Source organism: Cololabis saira, chromosome 12 (genome assembly GCF_033807715.1).
Source record: "Cololabis saira isolate AMF1-May2022 chromosome 12, fColSai1.1, whole genome shotgun sequence".
Taxonomy (NCBI): Eukaryota; Metazoa; Chordata; class Actinopteri; order Beloniformes; family Belonidae; genus Cololabis; species Cololabis saira.
Genome location: NC_084598.1, coordinates 28,432,911 through 28,453,124, shown reverse-complemented (window position 1 = coordinate 28,453,124; position 20,214 = coordinate 28,432,911). Strand labels below are relative to the sequence as shown.

At 37.6% G+C, this 20,214-nt stretch overlaps 1 protein-coding gene across 6 annotated transcripts in view; it reads left to right on the top strand.

The window, feature by feature from the left end:
* pex14 (peroxisomal biogenesis factor 14) overlaps nucleotides 1-20,214 on the top strand; it is a 49,048-nt gene that overhangs the window by 1,083 nt on the left and 27,751 nt on the right. For 5 of the 6 annotated variants that reach the window (XM_061736364.1, XM_061736365.1, XM_061736367.1 and 2 more), the window contains exons 2-3: nucleotides 1,612-1,662; nucleotides 19,361-19,445. In XM_061736364.1, coding sequence (XP_061592348.1) covers nucleotides 1,612-1,662; nucleotides 19,361-19,445 — 136 coding nt within the window. Of the gene's footprint in view, nucleotides 1-1,611; nucleotides 1,663-8,840; nucleotides 8,938-19,360; nucleotides 19,446-20,214 lie in introns of all 6 variants that reach the window. The other variant, XM_061736368.1, reaches the window with a different exon arrangement.

Sequence of the window (20,214 nt, the reverse complement as noted above, 5' to 3'; positions counted from 1 at the left end):
TCAGTCTTGCATAGTTTAAACCTATCTCCTCATTTTTTTAAATTTTTTTTCCAACATTGCCTCTCTTTTCTAATAGCTATATTGATAATTAAGTCCTAGATTACAGCATTATAACTCTTTTAATGAATTGTTGGATGTAAGGCAAACTGTTAAAATACAGGCTTTTACACTCATGGAGATTGTAAGTAAATAACACAAATATTGTCAAATGTAGGAACAATTAGCATTGACAGTAAAGTAAGAAAAGCATTAATAATACATGGTAACAATTTTTTTTTATTTATTTCAGTCACTGCAGGAATGGTTTGAGTTAAACAATTTCAAAACTTGATAGAATTTACATCAAATTTCAGTTTGCCTATATAACTGGAATATGGACAAAAAACTTTAATAATGCACTTGGCCAATGACACAGTTAACCTCCAAGCCTTTTCTGCACTTTGTTCCCATAATTCTCATTCAGACTGATTTTAGTTCTTTTTCAGTTTGGAGAAAGCTCTTGCAGAAGAAGTTTGGCTTTTGAATATGAATTTTGACAAGCTCTAAGTCTGAATTTTGGTTCTGTATTGGGGGCATTTTCTCTTTATTGATAACTGAGATAATGTTATGACTACCTTCTGACAAAATGTTATTCTCTTGGCTGGATGTTAAGGATGACATTTTTTTGTTTAACATGCAAAGTACTTTATAATCATAAAAAAACCCTGTTGTTCAGACTTGAGTTTTTTCTGTTTTGTTGCAGAATGGACCAGCATGTTGTTAGAATGGACCAAACTGTTAATTTCACACTCTGATTGTTCCTTTTTCCCCTCTGAAGTATTTCCTTTGCAATTGCAGCCTGGGGGTAAAGTGGCTTCCTTTACTTGCGTAATTGTGGTCTCCTTTGATACATTTGTGGGAATACACATGCTGTGTATTCAAACAAATAACTTCTAAATGCCAATGCAACACTTAAAACGAACTCCAGAATATATACCTGTCTGATAGAGGGAAACAAAGAAATTAACATTAAAAAGTGCCAATATTTGTCCATGGAACAGCTGTTTAGTTGATCGTTCTTTGAGCCATTGATTAGGAAAAAAAAATAATTTAAGATATTTAAAGGTGGTTTTATTAATCCTTCCACTAATTTGGTCATAAATACTCTGACATGAAAGCTGTAACTTTCAGTCTCCACTATAAATCCTAATATTTCTAATATGCAACTTCAGCTTTAATATGTTTTGGCAGGTGTTGGAAATATAATAATGTTTAGTTGTAATGCTGAGCTGTCCAAATATGTGAGAACATTTATTCCTAAAAGATTAGATGTAGAATTGCATTCGCATCTCATTTGTCTGACTTAGAATGGGATCAAAATAAAAGCTTGGATCATTGCAATTTCAATGGGTGATTTTTATTTGGCTTATGTAATTTCCATTACTATATTTTATATACATTCAGCATGATAAAGAAGTTCTTAATAGAACAGATGATGAATTTTCCTTGTATTTGTCTGCTATAGCCGTTGATCATGTTTTTTTTTCTCTCTCCCTTATTTGGTGAACATGAAGGCTGCCTTTATGCACCAGTAGATGGCTCTCTAACACAAGTATTTATTTGTCGTTGCAGTCTGGGATTCCACCTGGAGATAATGGAGCAATTGTCCCTAGAGAAGCACTGGTAAGGATTTGGGATTTAATACAGATGACCTGATTGATGAGGTAGTACGAGCAAAGAATCAAAAAGAATTTAAGCATGGGGGTTTGAAATTAGAGATGATTACTTTGATGGAATAACACTTTTGTTTAATTAAGTGTGAAAATAAATCGATAAAAAAAAATTGTAGTTGGTACAGAGTGCTTATGGCATAATTCTCTATACTTATTTTCAAGAGCAGATATTTTTACCTAAGCATCTGATTTCAACGAGTAGCTCTTTTGCTATGATTGTGTGCTTTCACGGGTAATGAGTGGCTGTTATTGTGGTTAAGAATGAAAGTCTATAAATCCCTGTTACCAGTAGTTACTCATTTAACTTTGGCAACTTTTATTCGGGTAATCGGATGATATTACACATTCCCCATGGAGTTCCATCGTGAAAGACTTTCAATTAGTAGACATTCACTTTAGCATCACACTGATGCTACTGAGCTGTAATTAGAGTGTACTTCATGTTCTTCCCCTTTGGAGAGGAAAAAAAGACTGAAAATGCTCTATTTTTACAGCACTAGTAGCTTTCATCATGGATAGCTTAAAACTTTGACTATCTATCTAAGTTGCTCTTTATTGTGGTTTGGTCTGGTTTGCTATCCCAGCGCCACTAGTCTGGTTGAATTGTCAAAGTTTTAATGACCACACATATTTAATTTTTAGTGTCTTTATTAAGATAAAAGCAGAAAGTACAGTGATAATATCAGAGGTTGGCTGATGAATTGATCTACTTTTATTTGGTGTTGTTGGTTAATAATGCACCTCACGATGATTCTGTAAAGAACCGATGCTGTCTTGAAGGTAAATAATGGTCGAACCAAATGTTAATTTAGATTCAGAATTTTATTTTTCTTTTTTGCTCACTTTGCATTTTGTAAATAGAGAGAAATGAACAAATTTGAAAACATTCGTACTATACAGCATTTCGTCACACTTGTTTAAAACTTTTCCACTGTACTGTTCATTTATTCTTTATTTTCATTCAAAAAACAAAACAATTCAATACAAACACAAATACAAATGTTCCTAACTTATGAATGAAAAGGGAGCAGAAAGAAGAAGAATCTTATCTGATCTGCCCCTTTCACAAATAACATAATTTAATAATAATTAAAAAAAAAAAAAAAAACTAAGTGAACTGTAAAACTTTACTGTACTGTAAAGTTTTAATTCATATTTTGACCTTAAATTTAACAGCAAGCAGCTATCAGCTATTGGTCTAATAAAGATATAGGGACATATTGATGAGCTCAAAGGTTTTTGCTCCATTTATTTCCTGTTCAGAAGCTCTCTGTTGTCCTGAAATGGTCAGGCCTTGAGTGCACAAACATACACTTGACTCTTTTTGTACCAAGTTCTACCTTATCTTTCATCTGAATGATGCACCTATCTTGCTTTAAAAGAGAGAACAGTACAGTCTATGTGTAAAATGGCCTGTCTTATCCAAGATAAAGAGATTCATAAGTTATTTGGTGCATCAAAGATTTCCGTTTTAGTTTAGCTATGTTTATTTTTATCCAAAGGGAGGCTCCCCAAACGTTTCATAGAGGCTATACCTCTAAGAAAAAAGGTTCCGAAAAGTTGACTTCTCCCTTGATAACATGCAAGTTAATAAGTAATTAAAACTGTGAATAGTAATATAAGGAAATGTTTAATAACAATAAACATTTTTTAATAACATAAAGGAAGTGTTTATAAAGAGTTATGTTATTGCTAAATGGGACAGAATACATCCCAGTTACACTCATTGTCCCTGTATGGGCACAGCTTCCAGGTTGGAGAAGTGCTGTATTGTTCAGCCTGCATGTCTCAATGTCATTCACCACCATTCACTCTTCATCTTCCCCCCCATCATCCCTTCATGCCAGGGCTAATTTAATCCTCGGTTTATTGATTGTGGGAGCATTCTCCCAGGCTTTCTTTCAATTTACTTCAATTTCGTCATCCCAGTGCGCTTCAAGACGGCCTCCTCAAAAAGGGAAGAAATTCTTGTTATGAGGGTCCTGATTCAAGAGTGGTTGACAAGTCCCACCACCACCACCCTCTTCCAGCCCCTTTTCTCTCTTCTCTTTTTGATGAGCTGCTCTTTCCCAGTTAAGTGGATTATTACAGTAGGGATAATTCTTGTCACATGGCATTATTTGGATGAGGTGAATAATTGAAATTTGTGTCTGAAAGGATTTTATCTGGATGAGAGAAGAAGGAGTGCTCGGAGGGTTGGGAGGGCGAAGAAAAAGTGCCTACACAGACACACACACACACACACACACACACACACGCACACACACTCACTCACTCATATTTGTATAGCATTCATGTGCACATGTCTGTGTCAGACAAGTCAGTGTGTCAGACTGGGGACACCAGTCATGTTAACAGGTTTTGACTCACCTCGCCCAGATCAGCAGGCCCTGGCACACTACACAGCATGGGCTCTCCTCAGTGGGACGAGGGCCCAGCTCTGGGGCCGGTGCCAGCGCCTCTGCCATCATCCAACCCAGAGCAGCAACATTTAGAAAGAGTGAGTGTGTGTTCCACAGCTAACTGGTATACCAGTCGCCGCCAGTCGCTGCTGTTGCCTCTGGCACTGTTGTTTGCTCGCTTTCACCCTAACCCCCTGTGTCTACAGTCCCCTCCCCCTTTCACCTATTGCTAAGCCCTACCATGGCTATTATACCTGCCAATAGGCTAGTTGAAGTAATTAGGTCTTGTTTTTTTCTGTTGGGGTAATATATATATATATATATATATATATATATATATATATATATATATATATAGTGTATTCTTGAAATTCTATCTACGTGACTGCTCTGAATTTCTTCTTATTAATAGATTGATAAACATAGTTCATCGTGGATTTAGTGTCTGGTTTCTCTTCTTTATGCCACTGTGGTAACATGCTGGTTCCACATGGAGGAGCAGTGAGGAGGATCTCACTCTTATTTGGCTGTAGATCATAAAAATGTGATCTTATCGTCATGTGAATTTACAGTTTAAAAAAAAAAACTAAAATATTGTATCTAAAAATATTTTTCAATCCAAACAGTGCTTGAACATATTCTTGTAAAAGTTGAAGGTTTAAAGACATGGCTTTAAATTATATCTGACTTCTACAATGTACTTTTTCCGATTACATATTCACATGAAAACTCATTGAGTACTTTTTATTGTTTATTAGCATGCTAAAGCTTTATAATGACACCATTATACAGGGGTTATTTGCCCCTTTTTTTTTTTTTTTTTTTTTTTTAGTGAAAGAAGTTAAAGCAGCCAGTTTAAAGGGACTTTTGACCAATCTCAGAACACAAATGGATTTTTGCTTAAAAACCTTAAAAAGAATAATAGTTTATCATCAAATTTGCAGGATATTGTGTTAACAGATTTATTTTTTTGAGCTGTAATGGAAATACAAACGCAAACAATTGAGAGTCTTATATCTGATTTTCCTTATTCTCTTCCACCACACAATAACTTCACTCCAAATGTGTTTATATCATTGAGTCTCCAGAGCAAGAGTTTGTGGATAAATATTGCTACAATTTGGAAACTTTTCTGTTGAACCGTATAAACACAAAGTCGTGGTTGTGCGGCTCATATGCAGAAGAATGACCCTTCTTCAGATATAATTCATACACGTTTGATTATCCTTTGTAGCATTACATTTAATATTTACGCTATAACCTGAAACATAACACAAGCCCCAAATGAGTAAATGTGTGTTGATTTGTGGGTATGCAGATGTGTGGTTTATGCGCGCAGGAGGGGCATCTTTAACGCTAACACAATCAGTCAGTGTGTGTATGAAGGCATAGATAGCGTAAACTGGTTGTGTGCTATGTGTTTAGGTTTGGGGATTTTAGTACAGCAGAGGGAGGAGAAAAAGAATTGTGAGAAGAACATCCGCGGTCTCACAGCAACTTCAAAAGCTCTGCTTCCCCAGGATATTAAGCGACTGTGATGAAAAATTTAGCAAGCGTTAAATAAGCCGCTTTGAAGTGATCTGTTTTGGCTCAGCAGTCTTCAAATTTCCGTTGCCCCTCTGCTACAATATAGAGGGGGAAAAGATGTCAAGTGCGAGAGTTGAGATGGACCTGAATGGTAAGGCAACAGTAACTGGTGCAGCCAAAACCATGAAGGAGCCACTGTAGCCTTGTAGTTTTCTGTCTATTTTCATCAGAACTTCACCTCTTCCTCACAGAGAGCAGACAGATGCTGCTCATATGTTGACTATAAATCTGTAGTTGTAGACCCCCCTCTCCACCCCCGCCTCCTCTCTCCATATGGCTGTAATACAAATGTTAATATGAGGTGACACTAGAAAGTCAAAGGTCACTCTCGGTTCGCAGATTTCTATTTTTTTTTTGTTCATAATTACTTTCTGCATAGAACATGTGCTCAGAGAAAGATTTTTAAAGTAAATTTGCTCTATTACATAATTTTTTTCCTTTAAAAAAAAAAGTCTTGAAAGTGCAATACATTTTAAATGAATGCACTATTTTCCCAGACTTAAGCCTCTGTAAAGCAATCTTATTTGGGAATTAATTCATTTCATATTTGTCACCTTTAAAGCCATTCTTAATTTTTGAGAAATTCACTTTCAACATGTTTCAAATTAATTATTGGGGCAGAATAAGAAATGAGAGGTCGTAATGAGTCTGATATGATAACTCCATTCTGTCAGGCAACCAGGCTGCCATTTACTTGGTCAAGGGAACCTTTTCTGAGATTTTCCTTTTTTCCTCTTTGCTCATTACTTTAATTGTAATTGTAACCCTTTATTGGAGCTGTCTGCAGTAAAGGAGAGTTATGGTACGAGTGGGGACGTGAGCCATAGAGATATTTCATGATTATTGTAGAAGACGGTCACTAGGTGGCGGCCACCAGTTCAGCCTCATTGTAATTACTGAGAGGGAAGTGATGTGAGAAACGCTTTGTCCATGTGTGTACCTGCAAGGTTGTGAGAAGAGAGATTTACAGAATTCTAGAAAATTCCCTGAAAGAAAAGAGTCAAATGAATCTGATCAGCTTATTTTTTATCTCATTTGTTTGACTGTAAATATGCAGCAAACTCTGCTTGACAGATCAAAATGCATCTATTTTTTTTTTTTGTTTGATTTAAAATGAGTAACATACTGCATTTTTTAAATTGTATCCAACCACTGTAGAAACAGTGTTGGCTAATAGTGAGAGATGAAATGGCACAACTGTTTTACTAGTGCACTTAGTTTTACAGAGGAATCATCTGCACACCACAGTTTGTTTCAGCTATTGTGGTTAAGTTCTCTCTTTGAAAAGCATAAAAGCTCAATTCTCTGTTTCATAGCACTTATTGTGCATCATGCGCTGTTTGTTTCGGTGGTTAATGACACAGGAAGGACCCTCCATTTTATTGTTGCTGTGTTGCACTTTTTCCCCTCCTCACCCAACCCTGCAGCCAGCCTCCTTAGAGGACTCTGTATGAATTCTCACTGTCATGTCCAAGGACGAGTGGCGCAGGGTCAGCTAATTGCTTTTATGATTATGATTTCACGTCAGATTTATCGTGCATGCTCGGAGCACATCTTCCAGGTCCTGCCGACGTTTGCTGGCTTGGATGGAGAAAATGAGTTTACAGCTTCTGGCTGTGACTTCTTGTTTAAGTGCAGGTCACACTTTTTGACTCATTAGAGTTGAACGCAGGGGGGCTGAATCACATAAGCTTTTCCTGTAAAAGCCTTTGTTTTTCTATGTCAGTAACTGTATTTATGTTGCTCATGTTCAGCCACAAAAAAGCATTTTAACACTTTGTTTTCAACATGTGCTAAAGTTTGGAGGTCATGAGTGAGGAATGAGACAGACAAGCATTTTGGTTTTTCTGTCGTTTGAATTTTTTATGAGCTGTAAATCTGTCATCTTTGTTCTGTTTTGCAGATGAAATCACTGTGTTTATTCCACTCATAGTGTGCCAGAATTATCAGTTGAATTCTTTTTGATGTTTTTTTTTCTTTTTCTTTTTCCTCAATGGTTCCGCCCACCTCTTTGAAAAGGATGAGCACAGATGAGTCCAACCCATTTTATAAATTATTTTCATTTTGCGGTTTTTGCCTTGTGTGTAGAGCCGGACTTGATCTGCATTTGCCAACTTATACAAGTTTAACTTTGTTTTTTGACGAAAGCGTTGAAATTTGAAATCTCCAAAAGTTAATCTTGAAGAGGATTAAGATGTGGTCATTTTATATCGATATTTTAAACAGATATTTTCATGCTGTAGTTCTTGATTTGTCACAGTACTCTGACCTCGCTCTGACCTTCCGGGCTGGGCCGCAGGGTGATAAGTGACAGATGCAGCCTGGGAATATGGTTTGGATAGCTCCGCAGTGCTCAGAGGAATGTGGAAGCTAGTTTTACGCAAAGTTCATTTTGGAGACATATGTAAAGTCTGTGATTAAGCCGAATTCAATAAACTTTAATGAATGCTTAGGACTTTATTTGTAGGGTTTTTGTTGCAGTGAGTATATTAATGTAAACGATTTGGTAACAGAGCTGTAATTTCCTATTCTCCCACAATTTAGTGAACTGTCACAATATGTTTACTTAAGAAATGATAGAAATACGACCCCAGTTTAATTACAGTGTAGTCATTTTGCCTCAATATACTTGAGAAACTGGTCTTATTGAGCTCAGCTTCCTTTATACTCTCCATTCTGCTTTGTAATTACTTCAGCTTGATTTATCATCTTTTCTTTGTGTTTATGGTTGTAAACTGCTCGAGTGAGTAACTTGGTCTGAGAGTGGCTTGTCTCCTTGCAGCGAGGCTGGAAATCTCCAGATGAATCTGAGATGTCTCTGCTGTCAAGACTGCTCACATCGCTCTCAGCCTCCAATGTCACTTTCAAGGCATAATTACACAAGTTGTGTTGATTAGTATGAGAAGCAATTACGGTGGCTTTCCGCCGCAAATGGGGAATGTGATGGCTCGTGATTGACAGGAAGCATCCTGGCTTTCATAAGTAAATGACTATGGTAATTCAGGTAGAGACCCTTTGATTTGTCAGCATCTTTCTAATTTTTGTGATGTCCTCTGATTTTTAATGAACGCCAATTTGATTGAATCCCCCTTCATTTCCGTTGTTCCTACCCATGTCTGTCTGTCTCCTCTCAAACCAGCAAGCGCTCTCTTAAGGGAGCCATATACTAATGCTGTCAGAGCAATCCTACACAGTCCTGATGCTGAAGCTGAGGTATTTCTTGCTGAATGAATCAAGTGAGTATGAATAAAAAATTTAAAAATAAAATAAATGAAAGTATTCCTACTTTGGCATTCTATCAGAAATGCCTTTAAGCGTATTATGCTTTAATAATTGTAGAAATAAGAGGCAAAATTATTTGTAATTGACACTTTGGGGAACATTTTTTTTTCCTCTTTTCATCTAGCCTCCCAGTAAGTTATTAGCTGTTAATTTGTCAGCAAGCTTCCCTACAGCGCCAGATATTTGTTTAAATCCTAGGAATCCCCTCAGCGCATTTGTAACTACACTTTTGAAAACGCTACTCTGTCTAATTATGTAATATAATACTGCCTTTAAGGCAAGTTTCTTTTAATTGAATAATATTAGTGCCAGCTAAGGATAAGCTATTGGAACAGCAGCGCATAAGAGCCATCTATAGTGTTAAAGAGTAGTACAGTGGACTACAGTCATACAGCAGTCTAAAGCCTCTACAGTTAGATCTGTGTATGTCAGATATTTGACTGAGGGCCAAAAATTTATGCTAGAATTTGATTGGCTTTATACTCAGTATCATATTTCATTCTTAGTTAACCACAGTTGGCCTAATCAAGTAATTCCCTGTTTGTCTTAGTAACCCCCTATAGAGTCATACATGCATACATATAATAAAATAATTTGCTCTTGCAATCCCTAGCCTAGCTGTAATTTATATGGATTGAATGAGTGCTGCATTGTGGAAAAGAAAGAGTGGACCAAATGCTCGTTTGTCACCTCTAATAAATGTTGGAATGTAAATTATGAACTTATGCCTCAGATGTAAATGCACTTTATTCCAGTCCTTTAATGTAAACAGCCCACTCCAATACATTAAGGAGTTAGGGGGGAGGAAAGAGGGGTATTTGGGATTTTGACTGTTTTCACAATCAATAATAAACACAAAAGAGCCTAGATGGAGTATGTTGTAACATATCTGAAGTCGCCTTCATAAATTATTGCATGAAAGCAGGCTTGTACACTAAAAATGTAAATACATTAATGTTATTAATAATGTAGTGACTAATAGTTCTATCAAAACTGTAATAGCAGTTTAATGGAATATGACAGCAAGAATGTATTACACTTCTTACATTTAGATGGGACCTCACATGACATTTATCAGAGATTTGTGTAGCTATTTTTTATTATTATTATTATTATTTAGTTAAGTTAATTACCTCTTTTCCCTGGAATGTCTTCTCTGGGAGAGGGGAAAAAACAACTGGTAATGGATATTAATTAATATGTGTCAGTTTTCTGGGTTTGATTAAAAGTAATGAAAGCAAAATGCTAATGGGATTTCAGCGTTTCTCTGTGTGTGGTGCCCTGAGATTGTGACTTTATCTGGGGAAATCCAAGAAAAAAAAGAAATAGTGTGCTACTGTCTAGGCTAAAACGAAGGTGACAGAATACACAAATTGAGATAAATTATCTTAAAAGCTGCTTCAAAAAAAAAAAAGTGGGAAAAAAACTTGAGTAAAAATATTTCAGTGTGGAAAAAAAAGAAAAGTCTTAGTGTTGCTTGCAAGCCTGCCTTAAAATGACATCATCCTCACCTGCAGTAGTGTTTTTTTTTTCCTTTCCCCGAATGAAAGAAATGAGAATTATTTCTGACAAGTCACCATCTTAGCAAGCTTTTTTTTTTAGCTTGTATGCTGACTTTTAAATAAATATGCATCTGCCAGAAAGTAATTGTCTGGACTTGTTTCCATAAATATTTACACACTTTGAGGATTTTTTTTAATAATGGTTCTTCAGTTAATTCAGAATTCCCTCATACATCTGTGTCGCTGGACTACACTTGATTATAGCTGTCCGCCTGTGCCTTCCTCGTTATTTTACTGCAATAAGAGTGCAGATACCATTGCAGAGACTTCTTTGTGTCGCCCTACAGTCTTCAACAAAATGTTTGAGTTTTTCAGAGCTGTCATTAAGTTCGGGTGCAAGTGTAGACCAGTACTGAAACGGAGGTAGCCACTGGAACTACTGACATTTTTCCAGCACCTACGCTGGTTCCCCTCCCTGGCATGTGCGTCAAGACTGTCAACTTCTCGGTAATTCGTTGATCTTTTTTTTTTTTTTTTTTGTGCGCCGCACCCAGCAGCAGTACTACTTTGCTGTCTGTTTTATTAAATTGTAGACCTTCATTTGTGGAACTGCCATGAACTAAAAAAGTTAGGAAACAATAACCACTGAGTTTGCAAAGGCGAGAATGGGGCAACTCTGTCCTTCCCAGATTGTGTTTGCTCTGAATTTTGGGATTTTAAGTGATATTGTGGTGGTTTTCAGTCCTTTGGACAAACCATAGGCAGTAGCCACCTGCCAGCAGCCTTTGGTCGACCCCAAGTAAGTTTCACTTCCAATGATGTGTATGTCTCATCTTAAAATACTTTATTCCCCTATGTTTTTCTTATTTTAATTCTGACCCCACCCAGTAACTGCCCTCCTTTCTATCTCTGAATCTTGTTTCTGAAACTGTTGTAAAAGTGTCTTAAGGTATTGTGTAAAGGAAAAACAAAAAGGCAGGAAGTAAAGAGGCTTGGTAAAAGAACCTGTACTTTTAAAATGCAGAGAGTGGCATTGTCATGTGTTTTCTGTGTCAAGGTCGACAGAAAATGTCAGAACAGGTGTGCGTCTGCTGCTGAGCTGCTTGCCAACTCAGCCCCTTTGCTGTAACACGCCACCCTGTGTGACATTATAGTGGTTCACCGTGGGTTGTCTCCTCTCCTCATTCTTTCAAAGAGGGCTGGTAAAACATGTATTTTCTCCTTCGAACGCGTGATTTGGTGTACAGCAGCTCTCTAAACTTTTGACCCCTGCCTCCAATTGTCACATAGTCACAAAGAGTAAAGGTGCTGCTTGACATGCAACATACTGTTTTGATTATTGCCCCCCCTCCTTCTGGTTCTGGTGTTTCTGTCTGCTGTTTAACGTGACATGGCTTTCAAATAAGTCTTTTTTTTTTTTTTTTTCTTCAAATTATTGCCCTTGCTGTTCTCTGAAAGTATACACACACTCAGAGGCAGTTTACTTTCAATCTGCATTGAACAATCAGGTTGCAAAACCTGAAAACTCTGTCCGTGCTTCTCAGGAATGGATTATGTTCAGGTGGGGCACATACTCTAAATGTTACATACAATGAGTTCTCCAATGTTTAGCAAAACAGGTTTACAGAGTTAAAATGAGTAATTATTTTTAAGTCTGAGGAGGTGTCCTTTCTAAATGGCCCAAAAGCCGAGAGCTTCTTCCCTGATGCTGTCAGCAGCACTAGTTTTGGATGCTTATTCTGCTCTTGAAGCTACACTGTTTGTGGTATTTGGACACCTCCAGAAAAAGAGAGTTAGCCAACATTTTTCTTTGTCGCTTGGTGTGATCCGTAACAGACTGTGTGCTACGAGAATGAAAGGAAAGCCCTGCTGCCATGAGCTTCCAAGCTCGTTTGATGGAGATTTTTATTCTGATTTGTCTTCCACTGTAGATGTGTGGCCTGTTGTCTTGGCAAGTACGTCTAAATGTTTCTGACAGGTCTCAGTAAAGACAGGCCGCAAGGGTGAACTGCCAGACTTTCTTCTCCTCAATTACGCTTCAGCCCTGGCCAGTAGATGGCGATGTTCATCTTCTCTGGCTCTGCTCCTGCCTTGATGCGCCTTAACACCATCTTTGCCTTCCCCTTTTCTCCGTGGGACTGGTTGAGGAAAAGAGGGGTCTCACCCTGTGTGGTGGGTCATGCCACCAATTCCTGCCCCCCTTTGAAGACCATGAAATTGCTGATCCAAGACACATGATTAGTGCATTCAGCCTATTGACTGGAGAAAAGTTGACACACGTTTACAATGTCACTGGAATGTCACAATCTGTCGAGTTGTTTTTGCGAGCGTACTCTCTTCCGATGGTACTGTGTACTCAAGACGGAATAATTTGATCAATAAAAGGACACCTCTCGCTCTATTGTCATTGGCCTCTCTATTTTAGTTTTATTAGTCAATTTGGCAGGCTGGCAAAGCTGCACACAAAACTGATGCCAACTCACTCGATCTTCACCTCGCCACCCTGCTTTATTTGCCTATTGAGCTGGTTTAATTCAACATGCATAGCTGTGTGTGTTGCTGTCTGAGTGTGTCTCTCTGTGGGTGGGTGCTTCCTCAACGAGACGAACCGTTCGGATCAACAGAGGAGGATAGGCTTGTCACTGTAAGTTGCTCATGACGGAGGCAGCTCTTCTCCTGACACCACAACACATCTTATGTGGTGTGTCGCTCGGACACAAGCTTCATCTTGTTTGTTGCTGGTGCCGCTTGCATTTTGCCTCAATCAACTAATTGAAACTGAAAGGCCGGCGGGCCTTGATGACGCGAAGGACAACACAGAGCAGCAGCACTTTTAAGAGAAGACTTTGTCTTTCTTCACGGTACCGTGATCCGCTGCAGCTCCCTTTTTTATCTCCAGAAAAAGAACAAAAAACTTCCTCTTGTTGAGGCTAAATACTTTCTATTGGCATTAATGCAATTTTAGTTTTTTTTTTAATTGCAGTACATACAATTTGTAATGTTTCAAGGAAATGCAATGAAAAAGAAAAGATCAATTATACATCTTGTTTTGTACAAAACTTTTCATGACAAATGAACAATGTAAAATGTACCATTTTATGATAGTTTGTGGAACCTGCCATTTATTTAAATATGCGGTGGAAACTTTTTAGGTCATAGTCAAAAGGCGCATGCAGTCGTCTCCATCGCTGACTTGACCTCATTTCATTTTTTTTTTTCCCACAAAAAAAAGTTATTTTGCAAAATCAATGAATACTGATTGCTACTCACTTTTTTCCCATATATTTGCATTTTGCTGTAAAGCTTTTATGCAACACGTTTTTAAACACCAATATCACTTAAAATCCCCAATTTCTTTCAGTAATAAAAGTATTATGGTGGCCACTTAAAAAAAAAAAAAAATGATTGTATTTTGTAATCCTTATTCCCCTTTTCGCAAAGCATACAGACCTGCTTGTCACACAATGTCATCACCTGCATCATCTGCAAAAGAAAAAAGAAAAAGTAAAGCTTCAAATTACAGGAAAGAGGCACTGCATTAAAGAACAAAGGAGATCGATGGCAGTACATTAAATTTTATGTGAATAGAAAAAAAAAATCAACTAATTAAAATTGATTACTCCTGCTTTGTAAATGTGTTTCTGAATTAAATTATTGTATGAAAACATTTTGACCAATTGAGGAGCTGAGGAAGTATCCATTACTGTATTGCCGCTGAGAAGGGGCTGGAATGCTTTGTGGCAGCTAAGTAGTTTGTTGTGTTTGACTGCGACTCCCCTCTTGCAACCCCACTGCTAAAGTGCCATGGGTTAATCTCTGATGACCCTCATCTCTCAGAGCTGCTCCACACTCATGGTTTGGGCCTTTTACCTGAATTAAAAGGAATGTGTGCGCTGTAAAAGTATTTTTCGTCTAAAGTGGGTGAAAGAGGTGTCACTGGCACGGTTGCTGCTCCTTAGTCACAAGGGCTTTCAGAGCTTTCAGTCCACCACCGGGGATGTGTTCATCTAAACATCATCTGTCTCGCTAGTTTAGCAGCAGCAACCCCAGGAAGACCACTGACAGTTACACAGGAAGAAATGTCAAACTTGGCTTTCTACTGTATCTCTCACACTAGTATTCAACCAGCTGGATGCCATATGTTTATCTTCAAAAGAAATGCATCACTTAGTTGTTTTTTTTTTTTTTTACATGCTGTTTTTAAAACACTTGTTGATGGTATGAAATGCAGTTTTTTCATGCTTGCTGTTTAACCTGTATATACATCTCTCTTGTATCTAACAGCAGACCACAACCTGCTACATGCGCTTGTAAAGGTCTCTCATACCCCCATTAGAACAAGGCAGTTTTTCTTTGAAGTATTGTGTATAGTGTGTTGTGTGTGTTTATCGCTTTTTTTGTCATGCGCCTTTTTTTACTCTTTGACAGTGTCCTCACTGAATCAAATGTACTGTCTCTCAGCTGAACTTACTCAACTTTTCCATGTTTGCAATGACAGAACTTTGATGCGGAATCGGTGTTGATTGGAAAGTTTGGTCTGCACGCAGTGGTCTGGAAAAAAAAAAAAAGCTTGATTCCCCCCCCCCCCCCCCCTTTACAAAAATTGCATAATATGCTTTTGATGTCATGTTTGTAGCCTTGCCCATGGCTCTGACACTGATACAGGGCTGTATGTTATTTTTAAACCTTTGCATAGCAAAATGTCAATGAAGTTTTCCATGACCCCTTTTTCATCTGCTGAAATGTTGACTCTGACCTTTAAATTTCAAAAGTTACAGTCATTCATTCAATAAAAATTGACCACATTTCAGGACTGTAATGCACAGTACACAGAGCCCCTGTATTTTACCCATTTGCGCTCTGTGTAGCTGTAAAAGCACCACTCGGTTACCTTGCGGCCTGATAGGGAAGGGAAAAAAAGCCCACGTGTACTCGTTCTCTGTTTCAGATTTAACTGGTCTGCCTTTTATTGTAGTTTCTCTGAAAAAGCACTTGTTTAAAGTAAAGTGAAGACACCGTGAAGCAAGAAAAAAAAGGTTTTGTCAGAATGGTTCAACTCCTGCTGGGCCCTTGAAGCTCTGACAAAGTCTGAACAACTGAGTGTTAGCTAAATGATTGGATCTGCACCTCACTTCCTGATGTCTCTCAGGGTCAATAATTCCCTATAGCTGCTCCCACGAGGCCTTGCTTCCTCTACTAAAGGTCACATTAAGGCGGGAAAGATGTCACAATTAGAAGGGCATTTAAACCTGCTCTTTTAAAAAGATTAAAAAGCACTGTTGGCCACATCAAGCAGGCAGGCAACCAAAGGAAATACAATAATTGCATTAAAACTTAATTCCTTTCTGGCAGGGCTCTGATATCAGAAAGGTATTGGGTTTAGTCATTTAAGACAGCTGCCCCTGACGGCAAATTGTCCATGAAAGCACCAAATTAATATAGAGCTTCATTTTTTGCCGTCTCTCACTTTCTCTTGCTTTTGGTCCTTCATACATGTGTTTGGGGGGGAAATTTGAGACTGACCTAACACAATTTTTGTTCATGTCTATCAGTCTGTTATTATATCAGGGGCACTTCTCTACAAATGTACAGGCTAGGGCAATTTGGAATGAATTGATTCTCGCTGAGTCTGAATTCTATACTTGCTAATGATTTCCTTTTAGCCCCTCCATTTTTACTGCCCTACAAAAGTTTTGTTCCTTCATGGCCACCGAGTCTCTGCATTGTTGTACACAAAATGCAAATATATTTTTAAAAATTATATGGAACTGTCTTTTACATTTTCTTCACTTTTATATTTTACTTCTCTTGTTGTTGTTGTTAAAAAAAAAAGGTTAACGTGGCAGTTTAAACAAAAAAAAAAGGTTTCAACTTTTACATTTTAGACAACCACTCTACTTGATACTTTATATCTGGTATGGTATCTTTTATCAAAATGTTTAAATGTTAATTTAATAGAATCTGAGATCAGAGATCTCAAAGACAGAATATTTGCAATATTTTTGTCTTTTATGCTCTTACTGGTTAAGTTAACTTCAACATTAATAAAGCAATTGCTTTATTATCCTGAATAATTTAGACTGAAATCCTGTCATCTTTTTCTTGTTTTTATTTTTCAAAAAACAATCTTTATCATATGAAAGAACTAGTTAAAAAAAACAAACAAAAAAAACTGAGAATTAACGCACATCATTTTTTTTACTATAGAAAGCTTTTCACCTGACCTTATTGAGTCTCTGGATCCCTGTACTAAATGTGCACCAAATGCAAAGTATCCGTAGGTCCTGTGGTATGTTACAGTTACTAAGTGCTGTTACTAGTTAGAGCAGAAATATACAACTGGTTACATGGGTTTTCTCAGATGTCCATCCATGTGGTTCGAACTTAATTGGATTTCATCCTCATTTCTCACAATTCAAGGTATCAGAGTTGTAATTTTCAGACAAGTGCAGTGCAAAGTCTGGTCCAATTCAAACTCAATAACATTTTCTGTAATCTTGTCTGTTCATCAAGTTCACTTTCTTTAAGTGTGTTGGTTAATGTTATCTCCTTCTGTGATTGAGTTTTCACCTCTTTTTTGGCTTTACCTGACACTTTATTGGTTATCTGGTTTGCAAAGATTATTGCTCTTGACATGGAGTACTTTGGTGCACTAGTAGTCAAAGAAGCTTTCCAAAAAGGCGTAGTTAATGTTAACAGCAGGAAAGAAATCACCTGTTTTCAATGTGGAAGGAAGTTCATCTAATTATTTTATTTACTCAGTGCTGCCAATCTACATGGACGTTGTAATGTTATCCATCTTTTAGCCCCTTTAAAGCCCAGTTCTTTGCTACCCAACACTATAGCTGGGGTGATCCATGAGTCAATAACAAGAGAGAAATCTGTGCAATGTGGTTATAATTGATTGAGATGTCTGGGTGGAACTTGTACAAAGCATCTATGTCATCTGCTAAGAAGTGCACTTTTCTACTCCCTGAAGATCTACCACTACAGTTTTAACCAAATGGACATTTGCCTCATTAGTTTGCCGCTGAGCAAGCTGCGGTCTTTTCTGAGGTATCATACTTATGCCTGTTAACATTGATACATTTTTCTTGTCAATATTGTGCTACTGAAATTTTAAGGGAATGTAAACAAGGATTGCTCATTCAGCATATTCCTTCTCTATTAGGTCATTACATCGCACAGCGCCCACATCACTTTGTTGTTTACTGGAATGAAAATTACAATATTAGATTTGAGTATGTTTATTATCTCTGGTTTCCGCTTTTACCACAAGTTGTGTCTTTGGTACACTTACTTAAACCGTGAGAGCCTTGCTGAGAGCAGGGTGATTTTGTATTAGCTGAGGGTTTTCTTTTTTTCTTCTTTTTTTTTTTTTTTTTTTTTTTTTTTACTGTGTTTTGACTGTATCTTTTGGCCCAGAACACGAGTTGGGGGGGGGGACACAGGCACACCATGCAAATGCTTTAATCTGGTTGTCACAATGATGGTTCCAGGTGACCGACTTTAATAAGCTCTTATCTTATAGAGATCCAAGAAATTCCATAACTCTTGCGTAACACATGTGTACATCAGGGTTACAGTGATGTCCCTGTGAAATTTTAGATTAACCTGGTACCTTTTGATTAAGAAATAAATAAAAAAGTGACAGCATAAATAGTAGATACGATTTACAAAATACACTTGTATATTTCTCCAACATGTCTGTGGAAGCAGCACCTATGTTGCTTCTTTAGTATGTTCCTGCTCTACTGAAGGAAAACGCAATACGTTTTCATGAGTTTCTACTGCACCCTGTGTTTGTCATAGAAACTGAGCTTTTTAAACAGCTTCCAAGCCACTCCTGCCCCGTGGACAAATTTAACTGCAATTCTTTTGAATTGAAACAGGTTCATAGTATATGCAATGCATTACCCAAAATGAATTACCACTGGCAGAGCGCTCAATCACTTCGTATCCTTCAACACTAAGAGAAAAGAAGAGTAATCAAAACCTTTCAAGCTATTAGAGGGATGACTTTTACAATTGAATCACGGGGACCACAGGTGCGATAATAAGTCATCGAAACCCCCCCCCCCCCCCCCCCCCTTCCAATGTGTTTCTCCTTTCTCTGTGTTCGTACATATTTATCTATTTTAGGAGGCGCCACTTCATGGCGCCCACTTCAAATTTATGTTTTAATACCATTTGAGGAAGATTTTTTTTTTTTCTCCCTCCAGTTCTTGGAAATGCATACTGGGTGGAAAATTAAGGTGCATCTCGAAGGAAAACATAATAGAATCGATGAACGCGGTGCACTTAAAACTACTGATGTTCTGATGCTATTTAACGTTCTGGTGCATTAACGTTTCAAGTCATTACAACAGTCAGGCTGGGTGATTTGATCATGGCAGGTTTTTAACTGGAAGAATTACAGAAGTTTTAGGCCTAGGATTCTCAAGTTATTAGATACATATGATCACCTCTGCATTAAGTATAGATTTTCTTCTACTGCGCACTTAAGAATGGAAGTTTGTCTTTAAGAGGGTAATAGCAAATTAAGCTCCATACTCCATTTGTCCGGCTCTCTTGATGGGCTAATTTTATAACTGCTGATTTGGTCATTCTCCACATTTAGCTGGAAAGTGGTCAGGTGGTCTTTTTCCTCACTGCTGGGTGTGGGGGGCGTAAAAGCAACTATCAAATGGAATCCATTTAAGATTTTTTTTTTTTTTTTTTTTTTTTGGAGGGGGTTGATTTTATAATGAATGTTTTTCTTTAGGAAAGTCTAGACTTCATCTTGAACTGTTAAAAGCCTCAGTTTGTTGCAGCTCTTATCTTCTACTCGCATTATGCAATTATGAGGAACTGAATCAGATTTGTCTCTTCCCAGATAACAACTGCTGTAAAATTTCTCCAGAACCTAAAAGTACGACAGAGTCCCTTGGCCACCAGAAAAGCCTTCTTGAAGAAAAAAGGTAAGAGACTTTTGTCAGATTTTTGGTACAGTGTTTAGAGCATTGAGCAATATATATTTGGCCCCCCAAAAAAGTCGTTCATTTGTTTCTTTTTCAAATGTTTTTTTTCCTACAACAATGGAGACCGTGTGTCCTTTTTTACCCCCATGGTGAGACGGGCCTGCAAGATTCAAAGATTGTGGCCATAGCTCTTTGCCCTGGGGGCGTCTAATAGGGGTCGATTTAGCTGGAGAGAACGTGATTCAGGCCCTATGAATAAATGACACACCAGTTGGGATGCTCCTTTGGGTTCAGGAAAATTAATATTGACAAACTCCCTCTGAGTTTTCAATGGAATTATCAATATTGCCTTCTAGCATTTTAACCCTTTTACTTAATTTAATAGTTATCGTAAATTTGAGGCCCTACACAGGTTTTCTGAGCAGAGGCAGTTGGAATATTTGCTGCCTCTTCACTTTTTTTTTTTTTTTTGCACTTCATTGAGATATTTCTAAATCACTGTAAAAAATTGTTTGGGCAATAAAAAACAGCAAAAATCTTTATTCTTAATTCTGAACTCATGAGAGTAAGTTCAGTTGACTGCCATCGGGAAGTTGGAGGTCTGGGCTAAACGGTTGCGATCTGTATAGGGAGACTGTCTTTGCCTCAGATTAACTCTTTGTGATGAGTGTTTTTATTTTAGATGGTTGCGAGACAGTTTAGTACTTAAGGGACTGTACCTCTACAGTGCTGAGGGACTTTGCAGCATTAGAGTAGCCAAACAGTGAAA